At 31.7% G+C, this 27,983-nt stretch overlaps 1 protein-coding gene and 1 long non-coding RNA gene across 2 annotated transcripts in view; both read left to right on the top strand.

Annotated features, from left to right (window-relative positions):
- Nucleotides 1–5,312: 5,312 nt before the first annotated feature.
- On the top strand, nt 5,313–11,336 carry LOC143075533 (uncharacterized). Its single transcript, XR_012978339.1, has 3 exons — nt 5,313–5,630; nt 9,138–9,422; nt 11,025–11,336. It is a non-coding gene; the product is annotated as an uncharacterized LOC143075533 (long non-coding RNA).
- A 5,598-nt stretch (nt 11,337–16,934) lies between these two features.
- LOC143075525 (TPR and ankyrin repeat-containing protein 1-like) overlaps nt 16,935–27,983 on the top strand; it is a 41,472-nt gene continuing 30,423 nt past the window's right edge. The window contains exons 1-5 of the mRNA XM_076250966.1: nt 16,935–17,204; nt 20,086–20,244; nt 20,406–20,923; nt 24,514–24,576; nt 25,381–26,272. Coding sequence (XP_076107081.1) covers nt 16,952–17,204; nt 20,086–20,244; nt 20,406–20,923; nt 24,514–24,576; nt 25,381–26,272 — 1,885 coding nt within the window. The 5' untranslated portion in view covers nt 16,935–16,951. The remainder of the gene's footprint in view (nt 17,205–20,085; nt 20,245–20,405; nt 20,924–24,513; nt 24,577–25,380; nt 26,273–27,983) is intronic.

The raw sequence follows: 27,983 nt of genomic DNA, 5'->3' as shown, positions 1-27,983 counted from the left end.
TGGAAGATTCAGTGTGATTCTTCACAAATATGAATTATTGTAACCCACAACAACAAATTTGTATCTACGATTCCCATTTTTATAGAAAAAGCTCTGTTTTATGAGATGGTGAAGTCGATCTTTCAACTGAGCATGGGGAATAGTAGTATATAGCGTAGAAAAATCAAAAGTTTTTATGTTGCTGCAAAATTGCAAAGATTGTGATCGAAGATTAAGCAGTAGATCATTCGAATTTTTGAGAATCAACATCTGGTTAACACCACTGGTAGAATATATCTCATCACAATATTTTTTAAGCCCATCTTTAACTGTAGAAAGAATAGTAGTCAGTACATTAGAAAGATGTTTAGTCGAACATTTTGAAGACCCAACTATGTATCGTTCTTTATATGGAGTTTTGTGTAATTTAAGTATCCAGTATAATGAAGGTGAGTTTTCTTCGTTTTCTTTGATGTTGATACCAAAAGAAAGAAGGACAGATTTATGATTTTGTAAAATTTCGTCCTTGGTAAATGATGTTCAAGAATATGTAGGGTTACCAGTAGTTTTATTTATTCCAAGCTCTGTTGTAAGACATTGCAAATAATGTTGGGTTTTTTTTACATATGAAGACAATATTATTGGATGTATAAAAAAGAAGATGTGGTATTATTGCCAATGAGACAACTATCCACAAAAGACCAAAATGACACAGACATAAACAACTATAGGTCACCGTACGGCCTTCAACAATGAGCAAAGCCCATACCGCATAGTCCGCTATAAAAGGCCCCGATAAGAAAATGTAAAACAATTCAAACGAGGACACTAACGGCCTTATTTATGTAAAAAAAGAACGAAAAACAAATATGTAACACATAAAAAAACGACAACCACTGAATTACAGACTGGAGGCTTTATCTGCTGGAACAACGACATATTTTTCATGCAAAGAGGATAAAGCATCCACAACATACGGATTCTTGAAAGGGTTAGTAACTCTTGTACTCATATTACATCGTAGTTTTTGTATGCGCCTCTGAATGCATGATCGAATAGCTTTGATCCATTCAGACAAAGTGTCCAGTTCTGGTTCGTCTGGTTCGCGCTTTACCCATTTTCTTACATAGTCATCAACTGCATCCATCAGTAACTTGAAATTCTTTTTCCAGTTGATGGGCTGGAGGGTTCTATATTTTGATCCCTTGGCTAACAACTCTCTTAGTTGTTCATTGGTAACAATGCCGAGGTCACCAGTAAAAACATGACCAGCTGGACTATAATTGTATTGTGACGATGCACATGAGCAATCCAGAGGCTTGGATTTCGTATCTTTGAGGTTAAAAGCCTCTAAAACACTCTTGTGGTTGAAAATGTTCGATGCAATAGACTTGGTATAAGTATAAGAAATAACAGGTGTAGCTTTATTTTTGAAGTGATTAGGTATAGTTTTTTGTACAGATTTTTGATGGAAAATATTGCTAATATTTACAGCATCTAAACCTTTATTGGCGAATTCTACCTTAAAAGAATAATGTTTTTCCTCACTATTCGATGTAGTCGATACGGGTTTGAATAGTCTATGGTTAGCAATGTCCATGGTTAGTGCAACTAATCTATACAAAACAGAACGAGAATCAGTAACGGAAATATTTTGGGCTTCTTGAAATAGTAAAGAAAGTTTTGACATTGTAATGGAGTATAATTTAGGTTTAATATGATGAATTCCTAAAGGTTTTTGAACAGACGTTAATAGACTATCAATTGTCACGGTGTGTACAGCAGGTGGTATATATTTTCTGTGACCATGACTTCTATTTCGTCGAGCAGAAGTATTAAATAATTGTAATGTATTGACGGTACTACACTTGGGACTAGACAAAATACCTACACCATCAATTTTGTCATTGCATCCATAGGAATGGCTGTTCCCAACTCTCTCATCCAAAAGTCTTCTCTTTGTAAACGATATGGTGTACTCAATATAGGGTCATTAGTTGGATGATATATTTTCTCTATAATCCGGACTTTCAATGAAACAATAGAATGGTCAGGCTGATTGAAATGTTTATAGAAAAATTTGTTGTTATTAGGATCATTTACATTAAAATTACATGTACAAAATAGTTTAAACTTTATTGCACGTAAATGATTTTTTTTTACAATATTCTAATGAAGTTCTTGGGAAAGTATTTGTTTGTTACTTCGATGTGTATTCTAACTTGGTTTATGAAAATAAAACATCAGTAAAATTATTGGGTTGGGATCTCGCTAACATATTCAACCCCGCCACATTATGTTTGTATGCAATGAGGAGCCTGTAATTCAGTGGTTGTTGTTGGTTTATGTGTTACATATTTGTTTTTCGTTCATTTTTTTATATAAATAAGGCCGTTATTTTTCTCGTTTGAATTGTTTTATATTGTCTTATCGGGTCTTTTATAGCTGACTATGCCGTATGGGCTTTGCTCATTGTCGAAGACCGTACGGTGACCAATAGTTGTTAATGTCTGAGTCATTTTAGTCTCTTGTGGACAGTTGTCTCATTGGCAATCATACCATATTCTTTTTTATAATGTTGATTATAGTTTTAAATACATGTCATAGGCAGCTTAGGCTTCTAGACTTAGAACAACACATAATAAGGTCATATCAAGTGATGAGAAATAGACTCCAAAACAACAAAATATCGACAAGAGAATTATACAGTCGAAAGTAAATTATATTTTCTGATTGACAAATGAAGATTTAGAAGTCATGGCTACGATTTTAGTTGAGGAAATATCAACTTTTGTAATATAGAAAACAGAACATGACACTACTGTGTAACGTTTACTTCATATTCTAATATGACGACCTATTGTCGTCAACAAGTATAATCACAATATATCTACCATATAGCGCAAACGCAGTAGTACACAAAAAGGGCTGTTCCGCGTAAAGAACAACTTATTCAAACTGCCGGATATTCTCAAATTTCGACATCAAAATCCCCAGTTTAGGAAGGTAAAGATTCAGAGTCAATAAATTTATCTCTATTCCACAGCAAAATAAACAAATCAGTCCATTTCAATTAATTTTTTATCCAAAAACGAAAATTCCGCGAAATGATGTTAGTGTCTTGGCATGGCAACGAAGCAAGGTGACGTCACACGTATGTTTCCGTAAAGAAAAAATCAAATGTAAATACCGGGCGTTTAAAAGCTTCTTGTACGCCTCAGAATGAATAAAATTACATTGGAAGAAAATATATAAGTGAAAAATGCGGTTGAAAAAAAAAACAATCAGTGAATTATATAATATTACTAATATTATCAAAATTGGGTAAACTGGAACAGCAAAAAACAGTATCGTATGTATAGGGTTTTCACGGTTAACAAATTTATCGAATGTGTCCTATAAGAATCGAAATAATCCATGGTAGCCGTAGATTTGTTTTCATTTAACCATGGGTTGGACATTACTATTCGTATTTTACCCCTCGCTAACGCTCAGGGTAAATAATCGAATATAAATACCCAACTCATGATTAAAAGTAAACGAATCTACGGCTTTTATGAATTATTTCTTAAATATATTTTAGAAGTCATGTCTATTTTTGTTGGGGCCATATCAACTATTGTAATATAGAAAGCAGAACATACCCTACTATTTACTTCATAATATATTTTGGGTGCTAAGGGTACGTACCGTACTGACATCAACCCTTGACACAATTGGTAAAACCTAAAGTCATTACTTCCGCGGTTGTCTCAACAATTTCAAAATGAAGTCTTCTTTAAAATATTAAAAATTTCAATCAGTGCTTTTTTCGACTTAATTCATAGCTTTTTGTCATGAATTTCATCTTGAAGAGTCTTTCAAACTAAACATTTCGTTCGAGTAAAGGATAAACAATGATCTGCATAAAGATGACAAATATGAAGACTTCGTTTGCCAGTAAAATAAGGGGGAGTAACTATTTAATCCAGTGCAACTCCAGGAATTTTAATTTTTAAACAACTCCGAAAGCATATTGAATAAAAATTGATTTGGTAGAATGCCAACAAAACATTAGCTCTATCATTTAAGAATTGAATGCTTCTTTTTGTATCTTCATTTGGGTGTAAACGCGTTGATCGAAGTACATTTTGTATGAAGCGCGGAAGCGCTTCATTCTAAAAATATGCTCACGGTCAACGCTTTTGCAACCTATGAAGTTACAAAAAGATGCATTTAATACTTATAATTACATTTTTTAGCTAGGATCATGCAAACACGACTTTTATCAAGTTTTTATTTAATTTACCTGTGCACTTTATTGTGTCATCATGAATGATAAAGGAGTAGGTTCAGTAAGACCTCTTTTTGGTCCCAAAATATAGCAGTTTCACAAAATTGTTTAAATGCAAACTTTTAGCTATTTTTATTTAAGTTGAATTTTTCTGTTACATAAATATGGGCTGTTTTTGTCAATACAATGCACATATATTGGGTATTAGCATCATTAACTCATGCTTAATTACTGAAATCTTCACGATATTAGCATTTGAGTTAAATTTTAGACGATTTCCGTCTAAAACGGAAGTGGCCGCATTCGTGTTCATTCTTAATATTTAAAAGTAAGTTGTATATTATGATAACATACATAAATGTTGAGAGTGAACACGGATACGGCCACATTCATTTTTTACTAAAAACATCCAAAAAATAACCTATTATGACGTACTTGATATATTTTTTATATTTAAGTTTGCATTTGAGCGTATATAATGATAAATTAAATTAAAATCTTTCACATAAACTATTTGAATCAACTGAAGTAGACACTTAAATGTTTAAAAAGTGTCCAAAATCTTTCATCAGATGAAACTTGAATTTGATGCCAAATTCGGCCCTAACCGGACCTACTCCTCTTATTGTGTAATAAAGTTGATTAAGGAATAACGCTAGATGTGCAGATAGCCAATCAGAATAACGTATCATAATGAAACATACGTCTAATGTTATTATAATGCGTTGAACCACGGAGGCCAAGTTGCTCACTTGCATTAACTTCTCATAAAACGAGGTATATACGTTGATACGTTGGGGTTCGTGTTGTTTATTCTTTAGTTTTCTATGTTGTGTCATGTGTACTATTGTTTTTCTGTTTGTCTTTTTCATTTTTAGCCATGGCGTTGTCAGTTTGTTTTAGATTTATGAGTTTGACTGTCCCTTTGGTATCTTTCGTCCCTCTTTGATTCATTACTCATGAAGTAATATTCTTAAATTTCGTATAATACTACTAAGCTACTAGAATAACAGTGAATTTATTTCTGATAACAATATATCTCAATTTCAACATTTTTTAGGACCAGTTGACATTCAAGCAGCAATTCCTGCTCCCGTTGAATATGCAGTCTGGGTTCATGTCTTATATGATTTTATATCGGACAAAAAGCTGGTGGCAGCGAAATTTATCGACAAATTCATGTCTACATTAAAGCCTGATAATCAGAAATTGGATTTTAATCTCAAGCCTCTCTGTGATATGCTAGTGTTAGAGAAGTTTCCAGAATGTATGTTTTTTATTGCTTACCTTATCAGATGTGGTTGTATATATACTGCTTTATCAACGCAAGAAGGGGACACATTCATCAACGCAGCTGTACGAATGACATTTTATACTGGTAGGTTGTTTTGTTAAAATAGACCAAGATTTGAGATTCATAGTATGTTATTTACTTAAAGTAGGTTTAATATATTTTCCAATCGTTCAGATGTGTTTAATCTAAAACAATGTCTTTTATTCATTCTAGAATATGGAAACGAACTGGTCAAACTGAAAAAAAAATTGAAATAATATACATTTACCTTTGTACACATACAATTGTAGCCTTTGAATGAGGTCGACAAGAAGATATATAGACTAAAAACATGTATATTGACTAAGGACGATACATGAGGTCGATATACTTCTTTAGGTGGTCGATTTATGCTCTTATCAACATAATACAAAGGCTTAAATTGTTTATCATAACTGTCAATTATACACAAATACAGCACCAATGCATTTGACTGATTGTTTTGATTGTGTAAGATGTTCTGAAAATAAACGTCCAATATCACTTTTTTTTAAATAATTAAAAAGGTTACTCTTTCTCTTATCAAATTAGTTTGAATATTTTACACAGTAATAATATCAAGTTTTACCAACTCTTGTACCTTTCATATCTTTAATTCATTAAGATATTTCTGCTTGAAAGGTGTTTTTTTCTTATATGTCTATCGTACAGTTGGAATTGAAATAGACAACATTAGTTAGAAAATTACTACATAAAGTGAAGGTGTGAAAAAATATCATTAGCATGTACTAATCATTGATTTAGCGGTTAAAAAGGCTTCTTCTTGAATTATTTTCATAACTGTAGTATTATACATTCAAATTTCTGTATACTCAATGTTTGTTGTTTATTTAAAGTAAATCACCAATACTGTGGATTTTTATGAAAAATAGAAAGACCATCACTTTTAATTGGGAAATAATCTAGTCATGGTCAACACGACAAAGCGGAAATCAAATGGCAAAATTAAAAGATAAAACACATCAAACGAATGGATAACAACTGTCATATTACAAGCATTTTCTATGTGAACATGGTTTTATAGCTAGCTAATCCTCTCTCTTGTATGACATTCACATCAAATTTCATTATATTGACAACGATGTGTGAACAAAACAAACAGATATGATAATTAAAAATATAAAAAATAGGGTACAGCTGTCAACATTGTATTATAATCTTATTCACTATAAAAACAAAAACAAATATATAATAAAGAAGCACAAAAAAGCATATCGACAGAGCACATTAGCAACAAGTAAGACAAGAATACAAAAATTTACAAGAGCATAATCACACAATGTCGGGAAGTAGACGTCCAGAGCCACGTCATATGTATCGAAGAAACTCAAAAAGGCATATAGACAAGGCACAAATACTAAACAGTAAAAGTAATATATTTTAAGAGAAACAAAAGTATACTACAACACGTTATTAAGAATATTAACAACTTCAGTACCCAGAATCTATACTTCAAGACTATCGTGTTATTTGTGAAGTTGATACGGAATACTTATTAACAAGTTCTTTATACCTTTCAATTGAACTTTTCTAGAAAACGGATAAGACGTTCTTTGACAAACCCTTGATTGGTCAACTTTCTGCTCAGACACCATTTTACAAAGTCTGAGTTGGAGCTGCAAGCTCTTGAATAGAAAATGTATATCCCATATGCAGGTGAAGTTGGTATATCGCTACTCAGATGGGGGAAATTGATAATTACAATATTAAATGGTCATAGATTCTGGAAATGATTGTAAATTTTGGAAGCTGGTTTAAAGCCAAAATAAACCACAAAAAAAAATGAATCTAAAAACACATCCCAGGGATTTAGTGTTTTCACGTCAATGACATTCAAAGGAGACATGACTTGTGACATGCCAAAAAAAAGTATCGACAGGCAGAAGGAGAGCTATTATTTAACCTTATAAAAAAGGTATAATGTTATATACAGACAAAGTATCTATATGGAAATATGTGCTTGTTTGTGTTGCTCAGTCTTATGTTTTCTGTGTTTTGAATTTTTTGGACTATCGGTTGCCTGTTGGTGTTTTTCTTTATTTATTAGACATGGCGTTGTCCGTTTATTTTCGACTTATGAGTTTGAATGTCGCTCGTATATGTCGCCTCTTTTTAAATTAGTAATTAAACAATGATTTAGTTTCAAATAAAGAGTATTTAAATTATTTAAACTTACATCTAATACCAATACTATTTTCATAGAAGTACTATAAAAACAAAAGAAAGTTTACAACCCGTGATGTGTTATTAATCCATGAAAGTATTGATCCGTGTACAGACACCGTTAAAAATGTCTCTAATCAGTAGGGATCACCGCAGGTAACTTTGGTTTTGTTCTTGTTTAGAAATATGATCTGGTGAACAATTTCAGGTGTAAGACTGCTTGTCTTTCTAATTTTTGTTGTAAGAAGTGCACATGAAAACATCCTCCCGGAAGGAGTACCCAATGGATGTGTCAGAATAAACATTTTAACGTTGTTAATGAATTTAAAATAGTATTACGAAGGGGATATTTCAACAAAAGTCAGCGGCAATGTGAGGAGATTATCTCAGATTTATAACAGGCAAACGAAAATTGTACTCGAGTACTCGTTGTCATCCTTACTAATAAGTTGTTTTGAAAGGTTTTGTCGTAAATTTTAGAAAGAATTTCCTCTTTAAAATTTGAAATGACCAAATCTAGAAAAGGACAGCTGTTGCTGTGTAGGCTAGATTTATTTAAAGTAAGTTCTCAATTAGTGCCCATACGAATACCTACTAACTGTCGATACATTTTATCACCGATACGTGTATATTTATTGTCCAGGAGAAATATTAAAGTTTTAATACTATCTTCACATTTCCAGTAAGTGTATCTAGCATACTTGACTTTTAAATTACAGGGATTTTTCAAAAGCACATTTAATTAAATTGAAAAGTTTTTCTTGTAAGATTGTGTGGACGTGTAGTGTAGAGTGCAGAAAAATCATAACTGTCATCAGAATAAACAGGACCATTAAAACACGTTCTTATCTAAAACCTCTTAACACTCCAAATTATTATACCATTATTTTCAGGAATATTACATTTGTTATCCATTCGTTTGATGTGTCTGAGCTTTAGATTTTACCATTTGATTAGGGACTTTCCGTTTGGAATTTTCCTTTGAGTTCGGTATTTTATGAATTAACTTTATTTTTATAAGCTTTATTAAAGAAAAATATATAAGTACTTTGATACTAATAAGGTGACTTTTGATATATATATTTTTTAGGTTATTCAATAATGAGGTTCTATTATGAATTGCTGACTTTATTGTAACATGAAGACTTCTTTCTTTTTACTTTTTAAATAACGCGCAACTGTTCATCAAAGTATAGTGCTTTTCATGATTATGATGATAGAGGCAATGAAAACGATGGATTTCGGGACTATTAAGACCCTGTAATAAATTATAGGGCAATTACTTAATCAAAGCTCACACAATTTCCCTCAAAGTTTACTTTAATGAATATGCCTATTCTGAACGTTTTCCTTACCTATATAACACGTCTTTTATCTTATTTGTTTAAGGAATTCCTGAAGTGCTGAAAATTCTATGTCATTGCTTGAGAGATGGACAACATAGCAACATAACAGACCGCGAAGGAAACTCTTGTCTCCATATTGCTGCTGCTCAAAAAATAGAAAAACCTGATATCGCAAGACATGAAATTATTCAACTTCTGATGACAACTCATATCAACCCTAATCTAAAGAATAAAGATGGGAAGTATGCTATTGACCTTCTTCACAAAGAAGACAAAAGATCAAAGAAAGTCCTCAAGAAGCATATGAAAATAATGTCTGAATTTAAAGGTTGGTTATAGATATCGACTCTAAGTAAGGTTTCTAAATTCAAGTATATCATAAAAGGGCATGATATTTTTGTTGTCCAATTTATAAATTAATACAAAATGATAGCAATAAACTAATCATAGATACCAGCATTTCAATTTGGTATACGCGTTTTGTCTACAGAAGAATTGTCAGTGACGCTCGAATAAAAAAGTTTTTAATGCAAAATAAAGTACGACGTTAAAGAATATTGAGACCCTAAGTTCCGAAAGGTTTTGCTTAAAACAGCTAATTTATTCCTGGTGATATTTTTAAATATCTAATGTTTTGTGATTTATCTTTTTTTTCCATTTTTAAGATATTCATACTAACAATAGTGACAATCGCATTTTGAATGAAGCGAAGGAGCGCGTCTTGCTGAAACTATGGTGGCACTTGCTTACATTTCGTATCAATTTTCAAAAACACATGCAACTTTCATACATAAAGATTTTCGAAATCAAAACATATACCATGTATATATGATATTCAATCAAATAATGAATCTAAGAGTAACACTTTTATCACAAAAATTCGACAGAAATTTTGCAAGTGAATTGAATGTAATGTCATTCCGGGTAAAATTATTTTTGATACGTCATACAGATGAAATTGTCATATGTGGACGTAGATTGCATAGAACTTATATATTTGAAATATTTATCATTTTTCAACAATAAGTTTACCTGTTAATCTGTGCTGGGTTTGCTTTAATAAGTTTCATCGTTTGCATAAAAAAATGCAATTGTTATCATATAGTCCGTTTCTATGTAAAATGGCGTTTGATTATGTAAGAGTTCAGCTTTTCTGTTATTTCGTTATTTTATTATTAATATGTTTTGTTCCATTTTAGTTCAAAACCCCGATTTAATGTCTTTTAATCGATTGATGAATTTTGAACACCGGTGTACGACTGTTGCCTTTATTCACATAACATTTGTTAAGAGAAGCTGATAATTTTATTATCTTTGGTTGCTTTCATACGACAAGGTTTGTTTTTATAAAAAATATAAGCATATGACGGAATCTAATGATTCGTCGTTCATGCAATGCCAAATCAGCTTTTTAATGAATTGAGCATTTTCTGCGCATTTTCTCTATGAAAATTGTTTAACATCATGCTTAAGACTATTTGATGTAAGAATTATAGGCGGCCATTTTGCGATTTATGTAGTATTATTTTCCAGCAATTCGTTAAAGCCGGAAATGAGTAAATTTACGTGAAAAGACTTGTTAATGCTTTGTGTAAGGCGTATGTCTACTGCTACACACAACTATATAAAAAGAACGGATTGTGTAGACTGGATTTTTGTTTTGATTCTTTGATCTTAATTCTTTTATTCAAATTTTATTTTCATTCAAAAGTTTATTTTCATTCAAATTTATTTTCCAGATATTTAGAAATGTGAATACAAAAACAATCACCGAAATCATTGAAGATTTTGGTAAAATAATTAAAATTATGTAGATATACTAATTTAAAATAAATACTTTAGTATTTAGTACCGAATATTTACTCAGGTTTTTTTTATCATAATTTCATTATTAATTGAATTTTCCCAAAATGTCATATTTTGTTCATAGATGTGGAAAATCAACTTGATAGAGAATGTTCACCAGCAACAAAAATAAAGTCAGATCTGAAGGCATCATTAAAGCTACGGCAATCAAAGGAAAATCAAAAACAAAACGATGAAGAACAAAATAGTAATGAAAAGAAATGCCACACGTGCCGGGAAACGTTTGATAAATGCAAAGACATTATCTTAGAAAATCCGCAAGTTGCATTTAAAGATCTGTTGAAGCTAATAAAGTTAAAACACAGACACCCTAGCCATAAACAAATAGAAGAGGAGTCAGTTTTATTAATTTCGGACTTCCTTGCTGAATCTGAAGATTTCGGTAAGTTAACTCGTATCATAATTTATATTTGATCATGTTACAAAATCATACCCGAACGAGGAACATATTCTTATCATGTTTCAAACAGAGATTACATTAAACGAACAATTGATATAAACGGAACGAAAACGTGAGAAAAACATTGGTATGACGTCATAACTTTTACATAGCTCTGTCAATAAATTCAAAATTTACATTCTCATTTGTCTTTTGGTTGCATAACTCATGGTTGGGAGAATTGATACACTCATACGCGGCTTAGCTTAGCGAAAGGTAGTGCGACTTAATCAGCCAAACAAACTTGATTAGATTAACTCTCTAAGGAACGATCGTTTCCATTGGTCAATTCAAACCTTCGACCTCACACCTTCGAAAATAGAACACACATACTATAATGGACTGATTAATATTCACGTATCTGGTCAAGGCCGTTTAAAGCTTCCATCGACATATTCCCATACATGATTCCAATCACAATTCTAGCTTTTATAAATGTGCATGCGAAATTCATTGGTTTTATAGTTTTCTGCAATTGGTAGTAAAGTTTAAACTTTAAAATCTTAACAGTTTTCACATGTAAATATTCAATTTAAATGTCCCCTCTAGATCAAGGGACGACATCAAAAGTTCAATGTAGGATAAAAAAAAACTCAATTCACATATTTTTTTCATTTATTCCTCCCCCCTTCCTTATCCTGCATTTTCTTTTACTCAATGGACTCGGTGAATTAACGTTTACTTGAAAAATGAAACCGTACTTTTCTAAAAACACTTCATATTCTTTTCCAAGTTTTATGTATTCGACATAGGATAGCGATTTTTTTCTGATTCCGTTTACTTGAAGAAAAAAAAATCCCGAAATTGTAAGTAAATTCATAACATGTAACCAACCATGCTTTGTTAAGAAAAAACGAAATGGCCAATCATGGCACAGGGGATGATTAAATGTAGTTTATAAACTCCAACGATATACTTCATTAGGTTTTGCTATTCTCGGTTGAAAAACGAACGTAAATTATATATTGTAAATATTTATAGACCGTTGGTTTTCCCGTTTAGATAGTTTTACACTAGTAATTTTGGGGACCTTTATAGCTGGTTGTTCAGTGGCTCCGTGTTGAAGGCCGTACATTGACATATCATGGTTTACTTTTATAAATTGTTATTTGAATGGATAGTTGTCTCATTGGCATTCACACCACATCCTCCTATATCTATGTAAATAGACACAAACAGTTTTTAAAAAAGTGTTTTTTCATTAAATCATTCAAATGTATCGATAGAAAGGTGAGTTTCTTCGTGTGCATGCATTTAGTTATCCTTTATTTCTTGATATTTTGTTTATCAGTTTATCATACACTTTACGTTTTGTATTTCATTTAAAATACGAATACATACTACATATACTTTAGCGGAAAGTTCAACAATGTTATGCAGCTCTATTCTTACAGTATACCTTAGAACTATGTCCAGTGCACGATGTTTTGTCGATATTGTCAACATCGCAATGTCAACTTTATAGTGTCGTTATTGTGTTTACATTGTATCCTATCAATATGTTCTATACCTTTCTGTTTACATCGTTTACATCGTATACATCGGGATGTTGACAATATCGTGTCGACATCGTGTTTATATTGTATATATATAGAGTCTATAGCTTTCTGTTTACATCGTTCACATCGTATGCATCGCGATGTTGACAATAACGTGTCAACATCGTGTTTATATTGTATATATATATATATATATATATATATATAAAGTCTATACCTTTCTGTTTACATCGTTCACATCGTATACATCGCGATGTTGACAATATTGTGTCAACATCGTGTATATATAGAGTCTATAACTTTCTGTTTACATCGTTTACATCGTATACATCGCGATGTTGACAATATCGTGTCAACATCGTGTTTATATTGTATTTATATATATAAAGTCTATACCTTTCTGTTTACATCGTTCACATCGTATACATCGCGATGTTGACAATATTGTGTCCACATCGTATTTATATTGTATATATATAGTCTATACCTTTCTGTTTACATTGTTCACCTCGTATACCTCGCGATGTTGACAATATTGTGTCAACATCGTATTTATATTGTATATATAGAGACTATACCTTTCTGTTAACATCGTTCACATCGTATACATCGCGATGTTGACAATATTGTATCAACATCGTGTTTACATTGTATATATATATATATATATATGTATAAATATAGTCTATACCTTTCTGTTTACATCGTTCACATCGTATACATCGCGATGTTGACAATATCGTGTCAACATCGTGTTTATATTGTATTTATATGTATAAAGTCTATACCTTTCTGTTTACATCGTTCACATCGTATACATCGCGATGTTGACAATATTGTGTCAACATCGTGTATAAATATAGTCTATACCTTTCTGTTTACATCGTTCACATCGTATACATCGCGATGTTGACAATATCGTGTCAACATCGTGTTTATATTGTATTTATATGTATAAAGTTTATACCTTTCTGTTTACATCGTTCACATCGTATACATCGCGATGTTGACAATATTGTGTCAACATCGTGTTTATATTGTATATATAGTGTTTACACCTTTCTGTTTACATCGTTCACATCGTATACACCGTAATGTTAACAATATAGTGTCAACATCTTGTTGTTGTTGTATATACATTTTTTTCGTTCTTTTTTTTTAAATAAGTTAACATGGTTAAGCAGTTAGTTATATAGTTAAAATTGTTTTCCATTTTTCATGTCGGCGTCTCTTATTGTTAACTATGCCATATAAACTTTGCCCAATGTTAAAGGCCATACGGTTATCTATAGATGTGCCAGTTAGTATGTATGTACTGGAAATTTTACTTATTTGCAATCATACCACTTCTTTTTTTTATAAATACATTTCTGTTTAAATTGTTCACATAACAATGCTTACAATATTGTGTCAAAATCGTGTTTATATTTTATATTGAGTCTATGGTACGTATATAAACGTTAAACTAACTGCATTTGTTTGCACCTGTCCTTAGTCAGGAATCTGTCGTTCAGTACTTGTAGTTGGTTGAATTGTTCATACGTGTTTCTGGTTTCAAGTTTTTTTTACATTAGACCTTTATTTTTCCTGTTCAAATAGTTTTACACTAGTGTTTTTTGTACCTTTCATAGCTTGCTACTCGATAAAAACCAAAACTCCGTATTAATGTCAAACCTATAGGGGTATACTTATAAAAGATGTAACTTAAATAAAAAGTTGTCTCATTTGAACTTATACCGCATCTTCTTATATGTATACATCGCTATGTTAACGATGTCCTTGTAAACATCACGATGTTAACGATGTCAACGATGTAAACAATATATAAAAGTTCAAACAATGTCAACAATGTTGACACGACATCGTGTTTACATTGTATACATCGCAATGTTAACGATGTCAACGATGTAAACAATATATAAGGGATCAAACAATGTAAACGATGTTGACACGACATCGTTTTAACATTGTATACATCGCGATGTCAACCATGTATACATTATATAAGGGTTCAAACAATGTAAACAATGTTGACACTATATCGTGTTAACATTGTAGATATCGCGATGTCGACAATATTGAATAAACATCCCTCACTGGACATGAATGATACTTTACGGCTTTCAATAATGAGCAAAGCCCATACCGCATAGTCAGCTATAAAAGGCCCCGAATTCGAACAAGAGAATTGTTCCTTGTAAACTACGATTTCTCACAAGTATTAATTTATTATTTAGTTCCAAACATGCATAAGAAATAATCTTTGCCGATGTAACATTTCAATTTATTACAACAACATGCCTTCACTGAATTCATTCAGGTGCACCAATGATACGATTAAAGTTATTCTGTTTCTATCTTTGGGGGACAATTTCCTCCGTTTATGGTACGCTTATAGCTACATTTTTGTACTGTGTGTATGTTTTATAGCATGAAAATAATAAAAGAGGAATGTCAGTGCAACCACTGATAAATGATTGTAATGGATCAGTATTATGAGATTATGAGATACTTATTATAAGTGACTACGACATTGTTAGGATTTTAACCTATCGTCAGTATGAAAGAAATTAAAAGTAGTTCATATATTCATCCGTATAAAAGCGGCACATGTATTTTATTTTATCCTTATATTTCTCATCATGCCGGGTACAAGATAATTGAGTTGCTGCATGCAAAGAACTTAGAATATTACTTAAAACAAACTATCAGTATAATATTTCGACCCCACTATTTGAAGTTAATAACTATCAGTATAATATTTCGACCCCACTTTTTGAAGTTAATAAAACATTTATTTATTTCTTTTGACCAAAGGTTTGTAAACTATACAAATCATTGTTTTTACGTTCGTAGTAACATAGTAAATTCCGTTGTCGGTCACCTGTGTCAATTCACGTGCACACTTATTACATTGTTGTTGTATTTAAATCTTTCGGCCAATGAAATGAGACGTAACAAGTTGTTTGTTTGTGATACGCCAGAATGTTATCAATGAACTATCAAACGCTAAAGTCGACTGCATTTCAGTATATACGGTTCCAGTTTCTGAATATTATAAATTTACTCTTGTTTAACCATTACATTTGTTAGATATTTTCTGGAAAGCAAGACATGTAGGTAATGATCTTAGACCAATATGGCTATATATGCATTTTACTTTAATAGAGAAAATGAGGTAAAGCTGCCCCACGAGAAAATAACCATGTAGGGGCATACTGTTCTAACCCTCTTCGTTCTTTAGATGAGTTTGGATATATTTAGATTCTGTTGTACTTCATATCTTCAAGATTTAACATGATATTAAATGGAAAATTTACATAATAATATTTCCACAACATGTGCTGTTCCAAATGTAATCAATTTTAACAAAGGCTCATCTTGTGTTGTTTGAGAAGCTCTAAAGATGATTTCGAATTATTTGTTAATAACTCTAAAACGTATTTTTACACGTTCATATACCTACCTATCAGTTGTCGTTATTGCTTTTTATTTCATATCTATTTTTTCATGTTTTCTGTTCCTGTTTATTTCAGTTTGGTAATTTTGGAACTTAATTATTGATGGCAGATTTTTTAAAATTCTTTGTTAATTTGAAACATAGTTTAACCAGACCTTGTTAAAATAGTGTTTATTACCAAAATTTTACCTGTAAATGTATTGATGCTTTTGTTTCATTGGTCAGAAACGTTTTTGTGACTTATTGGTTAAATTATAGACACGGTAATAAAATTGTGAGTCAAAGTAGAGCAAAATCTGCTTTACAAAACTATGATGGATGATTGAAGTAAAGCAGGAGATGTTTACTCATAGCTTTACCCTGTCTAAATACTATTGAAGTCGAAACCCATGATTATTGTTTGGTATTATGGCTTGTCTCTTCCTAATCGATTCACAAGATTTAAACATCTGTAAAACACTGGTGTCTTTATCATTATCATAGTTTTTCGGAATACAAATCAAAACTGTGAATCTTATATTTTCATTATATCTCGATTCCTAATAATTGTTTTATTTTCAATGTTTCCAGATATCCCTGACGAGTTATGCAGAATGTCCCAAAAACTGTTTGTGAAGATAATGCATGATTTACAAGAAAGAGAAAAATGGTTGCAAATATATAAATTGGTTAAAAAGCATAACATGGTGAATAACAGCAAGAAAAGTCTTTCTAGATTTGCATCTGAAATCCATATGGGAAAAGTCATTACTCAGCTGATTCAAGACTTTCCAAATGACAAGTTTGCAAAACTTATTGAAGAGATTATAGACTGTTTTATCCGGAATGGTGGTATAGTAGACCAGGGTAAGTTTGTAAACGTTGTAATTGCATGCAATGTAAGTTTTAATTAGTAGTATAAGATTATAAGGTTATACACTTATTAAATACATTTAAGGTGGTATGGGAGTCTAAAATAAAAATGATAGAATTTGTTCATACTTTGCCAAAACGTAGTATCTATTGATACATGTCGTAAAATATAATAAAAATGATAGGTCACCGCGCATTTTTTCAAGCTACAGGACGGGACAAAATGACACATTTTGTATGGATTATACAGGAAAAACCTAATTTTGTGATTAGAAACTAAACAAAATGATAGAATTGTTAAATACTTCAGGAAAAGATAGCTTTCAGACACTGCTTTGAGAATATCAAAAGAAAAGATAGGGTCACCGTACGTTTTTTTCGGCTAAAATACAAAATAGGAAAATTCCATGTAGAATCCTTCAGAAAATGCAATGTTTTAGACTTACCTCCCCTTAAAATGCCAATTTAAAAAAAAAACTAAAAACATCCAAAAATAGTTAACATTTGCAAAAATATTGATATTTATAAGTTATATTCTTATAAATTGGTTCTTATAAATGAAAATTCACATTAAATATCTGCATTCCTGCATTAAATTTTGCTAACTTGATGGAAAATCGGGACCTTTGGTTCTCTGTTTTTTACAATCCAAGATGGAGGAAGACACCCATACCACCTTAATGTAAAATTTTATTCAAACTGTTTTACACGACTTGATTCATAATACATATATGTTGTTTACCTACTTTAAATTCTAATTCGTAAACTCAAACTAATATAAAATATTTATCAAATAAACACAGACTCTCACATGGGAGACGCCACTTAAAGAGACAAATGCACATTTTATTATTCGTATATGTATAATGAAATCAATGTTTTTGTGTAAATACACCGAACATTCTCAGCCGGTACTGGTTACCGCATACTAATGGTCAACAAATCTGAAAAGAAATAATATAAATTTATTATATTATTCATTTAAAAAAGTGCTACTGGTCACTTTAACTTCAATGGCTCGAATGACTTTAAACTACATGAAATTTACTCGTGCTTGAAACGATAAACCCCATTCAAACCGACCTTACTATAAATAACCAAACACGTGTTAGCTATAAACAAAAACAACACTCTCACATGTTCGATTTTTATATAACTTTGATGAATACATATATTAATAATTTTTGGAAATCACCTCCAAAATATCAAGCGTAAGCATGTCAGCACTATGCATGTTAGCTTGTTTTGAAGCGATGCACCTTACGAATATCACTTTTTTAAAACGGGAGTCATTTAGGATTTTCGTGTGTTTAAAACACTTTAGCTCAAGGTTTCCAACGGACATAAATCTATAGTTTTCTATGTTGTGTCTTGTATACTGTTGTTTGTTTGTTTGTCATTGTAGTTTTAGCTATGGCGTTTCATAGATATAGGAAGATGTGGTGTGAGTGCCAATGAGACAACTATCCATCAAAATAACAATTTATAAAAGTAAACCATTATAGGTCAATGTACGGCCGTCAACACGGAGCCTTGGCTCACACCGAAAAAAAAGTTATAAGGGGCCCCAAAATTACTAATGTTAATAAACTCATCATACATACCAGGACCAAATTTAGTATACACGCCAGACGCGCGTTTCGTCTACAAAAGACTCATCAGTGACGCTCGAATCCAAAAAAGTTAAAAAGGCCAAATAAAGTACGAAGTTGAAGAGCATTGACGACCAAAATTCCTTTAAGTTTTGCCAAATACAGCTAAAGTACGTAATCTATGCCTGAGGTAGAAAATCCTTAGTATTTCCAAAAATTCAAAAATTTGTAAACAGTAAATTTATAAATATAACAATATCAATGACAATTCATGTTAGCACAAAAAGTAACCATTTAAACGGGAAAACCAACGATCTAATCAGCTTGTTTTTCATCTGTGGGTTTGAATGTCCTTCTGATGTCTTTCGCTCCTCTTTTACAAAAAGCTTGACCAAAATATGAACTTTATGAAAATGTTAAAAATCAAATGGGTACTCCATATCTGTCCTATATTTCAAAGTCATAGTTAGATATTCAACTAAACAAAAAGTAATTTTTTGCTATTGTCTTGCAATAAATGTGGGTAAATCAGTGTGAAAAAAGGCGTTTATCGAAACAATGAGAGAGATTTTTGAATCCATTCCAAAGTATTAAGATCGACTTATAAATGCATTTGGCCAGAAGTCTGTTCTATATCAATAATTCTTCGTCTTCAAATACATTCACGTAAATGTTGGATATTTTGAACTCATCTCTATAAAAAAAAAAGCTTTTAAATACTGTCAAGATTAATAAATCCGAGAAATTCAAGGAACAATATAAAAATAATACCAACAGCAAGAGAATCGTGACGTAATTAAAATTTTATTCCGATAATTTGACAAACCTGTTTCGGATATTTGACACTCATGACAAAAAGTAGGTGTGTTGCATATGATATTTGAACGCTCGTTTATAAAACACATTAAGTAATGACAGAAAAGAGTAAATAGGTCTAGATTGTGGCGCTGACGAATAGAACAAATAAATGGTAATCAATGCTTACAGATATAATCATTGCTTTACAATTTTGGTCTCATGGTTGGAACGCTGCCTTGTCGCCTATCATTTTTAGTTCGATATCCCTGATCGAGAAAAATCGTGATAACTGCTGATCAGTATGTTTATTAAGTGATAACATTGAAATTTGGGGTTCTCATTGCTCTTCAACTATGTATCTGTTTTGGTTTACTAACTATTTTGATCTGAGCGTCACTGATGATTCTCATGTAGGCGAAACGCGCGTCTGACATATCAAATTATAAGCCTTGATAACTATTTACTATTACCTTTTTAACTTGTAGATGGCAAGCATTGTATTAAAGCTGCTGTTGCAAGTCAACGGTATCGCCTGCTCAAAACTCTGATCTGTGACCATCATTGCGATCCTCAATACTTGAATATTGATTCCTGTAGTACTCCAATTCATTCTGCACTTATTCTGGGATTGCACAAGGACCCAGGTTAGTATTTATTTAAGAAAACAACGATCTCCAGGTTCGTTTAACAATGTATATATTTATTTGATAGTTATGGAAGTTATATGAACAGTAACTTACATTGACTACGAATTCGTATATTGTCAACGTTGGTGATTTATTTATCAACTGTGTTCTATTTACAGGGAATTTCTGCATTTTTAAAAGATGTATGGAATTGTATTCAAAGTATCCAGATCAATATAAGACTTTGGATCCAAAACAGCAGGACAGAAATGGGGATACACTTTTTCACTTAGTTGTCAAAGATAAATGTAACAACCTGCAAAGGCAAATGGCTGAAATCTTACAACAGAAACATGTACCATGTAAAGTACAGAACAAGGACGGAAAGTTTCCTCTTGATTATCTTAGGGTGGGTGATGCACGCTATAAAATTCTCCAGAAAGCAATGGAATACGACAGAAGTAAAATCCAAACTTATGTAGAACTGAAAAAGTTAAACGACCAACAGACAGTTCAAATACCTAGTGTTCAAGAGGAGGTAAAGCAAAGAGAAAACACGTTGGAATGCACGACTATAAAGCAACCAGAGAAGACACAGGAATCTTATCTCTCACAAATAGAAAAGCTAATAAGTTCAATTAGTCAGAAAACTGCAAAATGGGAACAGTTGAGTATGGAACCAAGCAAAGAAACAGATGTAAGTGATACTACTCATATTGTCATTTCAAATTTTTACTACTGGGTTTTGATTTCTAGATAATTTGACGAGTGAATCATGTAGAAAAAGGTGTTCTTCCTCTTTCAACAAATATAATCCTAGTTTCATGAAGGTATACCCAGTTAAGAGCTTAGAACACAATACATTCATAATGTGTTACTTCATCATTCACGAACTTATATTAAAATAAGCTTAAGAACTTCACCCGATTATATGAAACTTGAACTGATATTTTAAATGAAATAAAACTCCTAAATAGAAGTATTTACAAAAGAATTCTAAAGACCCGTAAAAGGAAAAGGTAAATGGTCGAAAATCCGCTTTATTCATTATTGGTGGGTTGAAAATCATTTCCTCATAGTAGTAAATAAGCTTCTCATAATCACAATAATTTTAGAAAGGGACTTTTTTGCCGATGTACAGTTATGTGTCTCTGATCATTCGACACGAAAAGGATAAAATGATTAGCAGAGCCTCACCATTATTCTGTTTATAAGTACTCTCTTTCTGTCGTTATCAAACTATTTAATACACTATCATAACTCAAACAGCAGATTTGTTATGAAAAAAATAAGACAACTATCAATCAGAGTCAAAATAACGTGGATATCATCAATTTCAGGTCACCATATGGTCTTCAACAATGATAGAAAAAACAGAGCTGAAAATTCTTCGAAATGACAAAATATGAAACAATTTAAACGAAAAAAACAACTACCGGATTTATAAACGAACAATAGATAAAAACAATATACATATAGAGCAGACATCTACCTTGAAATTAGACCTTGAAATTAGACCCTTGTCATAAAAAAAATGAGACGGGGTAAAAGATTTTTGAAAGCACTCAACCCTAAACATTGGTGTAATATATATAGTTCAACAGACGGTTACACTGTGGAAGATGTAATACCACAATTGATTGACCCTGTTATTCTTTGTTAAATTTGCAGTTTTCAAACAAACGTGCAGAATTTATCTGTGATTCAAATAAAACAATACTCTGCATGATTAAATTTTTTCCTGTCCAGAACTATACACAAAATTTCACAAAATATTTCGCTGCATAAAAGAAATTAATCATCGCTGGAAACTAACCAATCATTTTTTTTCTGTGAACAGGCTTTAGCCCATGGACCCTCAAGTTTCCAAAATTTATATAAAAAAAACATATAACAAAATAACTGTGCTTAGAAACACCCAAAATATATGTTTAAGAATCATAAATCATTTACTGCAAGTAAACGTAGGGTTCCTTTCCGACAACTGTCAAATTCAAGGGATATTTTTCGGCCCTTTTCCATTGCAACCAGAAATGACTATTATTTGGTTGTATTACTCTTGTAAATTTGTTGGAAATAAATTGACAAGGTAGATCTGAAGGAAAAACCAATAACAAATAATAAAGAGACAAAATACTCAAAATTCCAATCCAAATGTATTCACAGTTAACAAAAAAGAGACACAACAAGTAACACAAGTCGAAAACAGACTGACTTTGTCATGACTAGCAAGACAAAGACCGACGAACTACTGAGCTGGTGGCAGCAAGTTTAATGAAAAGAATGTCTACAGGTAGTTTTTTTTTGGGGGGGGGGGGGTTCGTATTGTTTATTCTTTAGTTTTCTATGTTGTGGCATGTGTGCTTTTTTTTTTGTCTTTTTTATTTTTAGCCATGTCATTGTCAGTTTGTTTTAGATTTACGAGTTTGACTGTCCCTTTGGTATCTTTCGTCCCTCTTTTATACTTTGGGTTGAGAACGCAATGAGACAAACAAAATCGCCATTATCATCTACAATATCATCAATGAACCTCTTGCGCCTTTCTTGTACCAAGATCTGAAAAAAAAACACTCGTTCTGTCATCTTTGATAAAAGACTTAAACCAAATAAATTATTTTCTAAAATGAAAAGCATCTGACGGATTGATAATCCCATTGAAACGTTTCCAAGTTGATAACACTTCTTTATAAAAAAAATAGGTGCTTTTCAATCTAAAAACTAAAATTCACTTCTGCTTATACATAATTCCGATAAAAAGAGGGAAGAATGCTTTGGAAGTATGTTTCCATTTGGAATCAAGTTCTAAAAGAAATTGTTTTACCCACATAATACGAAATGATAACAGCTTTAATTCAAAGCTTCAGGCTTTTAGTCCCCCCCCCCTCGCTAGGAGACTATTGAATAACTTCCAATTTAACTTCCGGAGTACCACAATTCCATAGATAACTGTTGATATCACGATGTATTTTAATTACATAAGATCTTGGTACATGAGTAGATGAAATGACATAAATAAGCTTCGATATTGCAATTGATTTATGAAATACAATTTTACAAATCAAGGAAAGGTTTTTGACCTTTCACATTTTAATTACTAGTATTCATTCCAATACGTAGCAAATTTACCTGACCATATCGGGAAATAGGTATTTAGTCGGATCTTAACTCGTACTTGTGATTTTTTTAAAACCGGTTTTGATAATAAAAAAAAAACGAAGAAATGTCACAATGTTCAGGACTTAATTAAATCCGTATTTCGGTTAGATGGTGCAAGCATACGATTTTTATTGCGTCTTACACTTTGAGAAGCGAATAATCTTTAACTACTTTATTTAAATATTGTGTAAAAACGTTAGTTTTGAGCTATGTAAGTCAAGTGGCTCGAGCTAATTCGAAAAAGTTATGCGAGTTTTGTCTCCCCTTAACAGGTTCATTTTTTTTATAATTAAGTTTAGGTTTCTGATATATATTTGAATAATTACAAAATGTATCAATTCAATATATTTCAGTTTTTGTTATTGGTGTATCAAAAACATTGATGTACGAATATAATTTCATAAATTTGAAACGTTTAAAATGATAACATACCAATACATAGAACCGTTCATCATTTTAGAAAAAGACTATGAATGAAAATCGAATTATTTATCTTCCCTTGATGATAGATTGATTGTGAACCAGAGTTATCTAATGGTAATTTCAGAGAGGGACTAGCAAGCAAATTTTAATTGTAGCTTATTCAACGTCAAAACTACATTCGAAGGTTACTGTATACAAATATAAGGACTTTGTTAGCTAAATCTACAAATTTAATAAGATATTATGATTTTTTATTGCAATAGATTAATATGCTACAATAAGTCTAAAAAGTAAAATTATAAAAATACTGAACTCCGAGGAAAATTCAAAACGGAAATTCCTTAATCAAATGGCAAAATCAAATGATGTAACGCTTCAAACGAATGGACAACTATCAGATTTAACCATTTCTTCAACATCATTAAATTACAAAAATAAGGTTCTAAAACTATCTGTCCACTTAATAGGAAGGGAACCTTCTTTGTTAAATTTATTTCTCCCAATGTATGTTGCTTCGGTTTTAGAAAAAAACCTCTAAACGCTGAACACTTCTGAAAATCTTTGAAGGAATCCAATAAAATTTGCGCAGAAAATACACTTTTCAGAAAACAAGTGGTATCATCAGCCAACTGAAATGTTAATTTCAGTGTCTCTAATTTTCATACCAGATATCTGATTGTACTTACTCAATGAATTTTTCATTTTTAGCCAGGAAGAATAATAGGAAGTGAAGATATTGAAGAATCAGAATTGGACAGGGTGGAGTTTGAGGTATGTTAAAAGGTTATCGTTGTTGAAATAAGTGGAATGATATAGAAACCAGGTCCGTGTAAACTTATAGTATCTATATAATATTTTCACTGAAAATGCTATTTCGTTTTGTCATTTATGACTAAAATGCATATTTAAGTTATGAAACACTTTTCAAATGAAGACCTTTGGAATAATTCCATTCACAAAATAAGAAATTGGAGTATATTTTAGTTTCGTTTGCCTTTTAACATAAATATGAAAACACCCCTTTCTGGATTGAATGCGGCCAAAGCGCTTTTCTGAATTTTCCTTTGTCAGAAACGTTCTATATCAAAAAGTAGATGTGGTATGATTGCCAAAGAGACACCTCTCCACATGAGACCAAAATGACACAGAAAGTAACATATATAGGTTACCGTACGGCCTTCAACAAAAAGCAAAGCCCATACCATATAGTCAGCTATAAAAGATCTCGAAATGACGATGTAAAACAATTCAAACGAGAAAACTTACGGCCTTAACTTATGTACAAAAAATGAACGAAAAACAAACGTGTAAAAAATAAACAAAATGTCGATTATGTAAAACCACAGGATGTTTAAAATTCGTGCAGCATTCGTTTCTTATGAGGAAACAACATTATTATATTTGTCTTCTTAAAGAGGACAAGTGTTATTGTTTTATGTGATACAACTGACCCATGCTTATTTTTGTTATTCTACAAAGTCATTCCATCAAAGTAAGACATGCTCATAGTTGAAAAGTCAAAAAATGATTTGAAATTTATTGAGCTTATGAAAAAAACGTAATAATGTTTTTTAGTTCACTCAAGATACTTTAGAAAGGAAACCATGGGAAGTTGAATGCACATCGGGTGTTTTGAAAAGTCTTCAAAGTAATCGTATTTTACCAGTGTTTAAGCGACGAATTGTTAAGATAATCGATTCGCTGGCCTCCGGGATTTACTCAAAAAAGTTGTTCAAGCAGTTAATGACAGGTACTGAAAGTGTTAAACTATACGAGTCCAAAATATCTTCTGCAAGTAGACTGATATGGGAAGAAGGTAAACAATTTTCACCTCGACTTACAAAGCAATGCACAAAACCTCAGAATATATACACAGACATTATTAGAGTATGGGAAGTTGTAATGGAACATAAAAACATCCATCAAGCTGTGGAAAGAATTGTTAGTTCAATTAAGAAGTCGCATGAAAAAGGAGCTACATGTCGTATTCAGAAAAAAATTAAGATATGTGGTATGCAAGAACCATTGATTGATTTAAATAAACGCCAAAACAAATATAGTGACAACCGCAATTTAAAGTTACCAAACATTTATGTCGAGTCAGGTAACGATAAAGAAAAGTCCGGTGGTGAAATATCTTTTTTTCCTCCTGCAAGTCCAAAGGAAACTGAGTACAGTACTATTAAGTTTTATACATTTTCATCCAATGTTGCATCAAACGTTTTGCACCAAATGAAAGGAGAGTTCCCTTTTCGAGTCACAGATGTTGAATACCAGATTACAAATTTGCCATTCAACGCTCCAATAGTTTTGATTGGTCGAAGTGGGACAGGCAAAACAACGTGCTGTGTTTATCGCCTTTGGTACAGGTTTCAACAGTTTTGGCATAGAAATATTATGGACGAAGCAACACTAGAAGAAATACAAAGCGAAAATACAGATGACTCTAGCTGTTTATCAGTACATGGTAATACGAATTTAAATGATATAGTTTTATTTTGACATAATGTTTTGTTTCTGTCAGCAGGATTCTATGACATCGAGGACACACAGGTGTACTCTATCCTCTGAGTTAGACTTATAAGGCTAACAAGTTGTACTTTTGTTCGATAGAGAGGCAAATGATATAAAATGGGGCCCATAGTTCGAAAATAAACTGACAGCGCCATGGCAAAAAAGAAAAAAGGGCAAGACATACAGCAGTTAATAAAACATAACATAGAAAACTAAAAGAATGAGCAACACACCCAACCAATATACCAGGGCTATCTCGGATGCAGTTACAGCACTACATCGAACACCCATTGTCTTACTCCTTTTCAGTTGTTTATACTGCATAACAAGTAATTAGGCATCACGCGTTAGCAGAATTCTCCGGACACACATTGACAATTGACCAAATGATCACAATTTCATATAAAAAGCCTTTAATGAGTGTTTGAAATTCCTATGTCACAAATATTGGCCAGATTAACTCGCATAAACATGGTTTTCATATTGGAGATTTATTGAGTCTAAAGACAACAGGTATTCAATCCTTTATTTTTTTCTCAATCTGTTGAATTAATGGTTATTTCAATATACGATACCAGATATGTTAAAAAATAAATCATTCAATATATTTATATTGGTACAAAAGATTTTGACCACATACAGGATTCCTTGTACTGTGTATTTAAGAATCAACGGTTGCGTGTAAAAATAAGGAGATGTGGTACGGTTGCCAATGTGAGAAGTATCCACCAGATTTCAAATGAATTGGCTGTAAGCAAGTATAGGCAGTTTTCGGCAATTAAAAAAAATATATAGTCGGCCCGACTTGAATATTTTGAAACAATTCAAATGAGAAAGGTAACGGTCGAATTTGTAAGAGAACAATTGAATGAATGACAAATATGACAAACACGAACCAACAACAACCACTTAACTACAGGCACTGGACTTGGGTCATGCACATACAGAACGTGGCAATGTTTAATAGTTTTCCGAACCATCCCCCAATCTGGGACAGTAGTGTAACAGGTCAACATAAGAGCAAACGATTAAAATTGTTAAACCAACAGCTCGTTCAGCACCAATCACAACTGATAAAAAATCATGTGTCTAAAACTAAAATATTAATCAGTATACATCGAACATTCTATGGATTCAGTGTAAATATATTATTTACATTTAGAGAAAAACATGATATTGTGCAATGCTTATATACAGGTATCGACAGATTGTAGATCCGTGAATGTGCAGTTGTGTATGAAATAATATTGAGTAGGATTTTAATTGGCTGCTGACAAAACAAATATTTACATCAATAAAAACAATATTCTTATGACCGTGTTGTATTGGTTGGTTTTAAAAATAAGTTTATATTCATCTTGTTATCTCAGTCGTTGATACTGCGATTGTGACATTTTTAACTGAGAATGGATTCGTATGGCGGGATATGCACTCATTACAAAAAATCCTTACTCTGTTGATGCATCCAGTCTCGCTCTTTTTGGAATTAATACCAGTTTCCTTTATGGTTTCTTTAATCATGTTAATTGTCTTCTTGACAAATTTATCAAATGTAACATAGTAACATTCTTATTGCCAAAATATACAAATAGCCAACTAACTCTATTCAGAAAGGAGAGCATTTTTTAGTTTTATTTGGTAGAATATTTTGGTTTCTGAATAAA

The sequence above is a fragment of the Mytilus galloprovincialis genome, chromosome 1 (assembly GCF_965363235.1).
Source record: "Mytilus galloprovincialis chromosome 1, xbMytGall1.hap1.1, whole genome shotgun sequence".
Taxonomy (NCBI): domain Eukaryota; kingdom Metazoa; phylum Mollusca; class Bivalvia; order Mytilida; family Mytilidae; genus Mytilus; species Mytilus galloprovincialis.
This window is presented reverse-complemented; position numbering and strand designations above follow the sequence as displayed.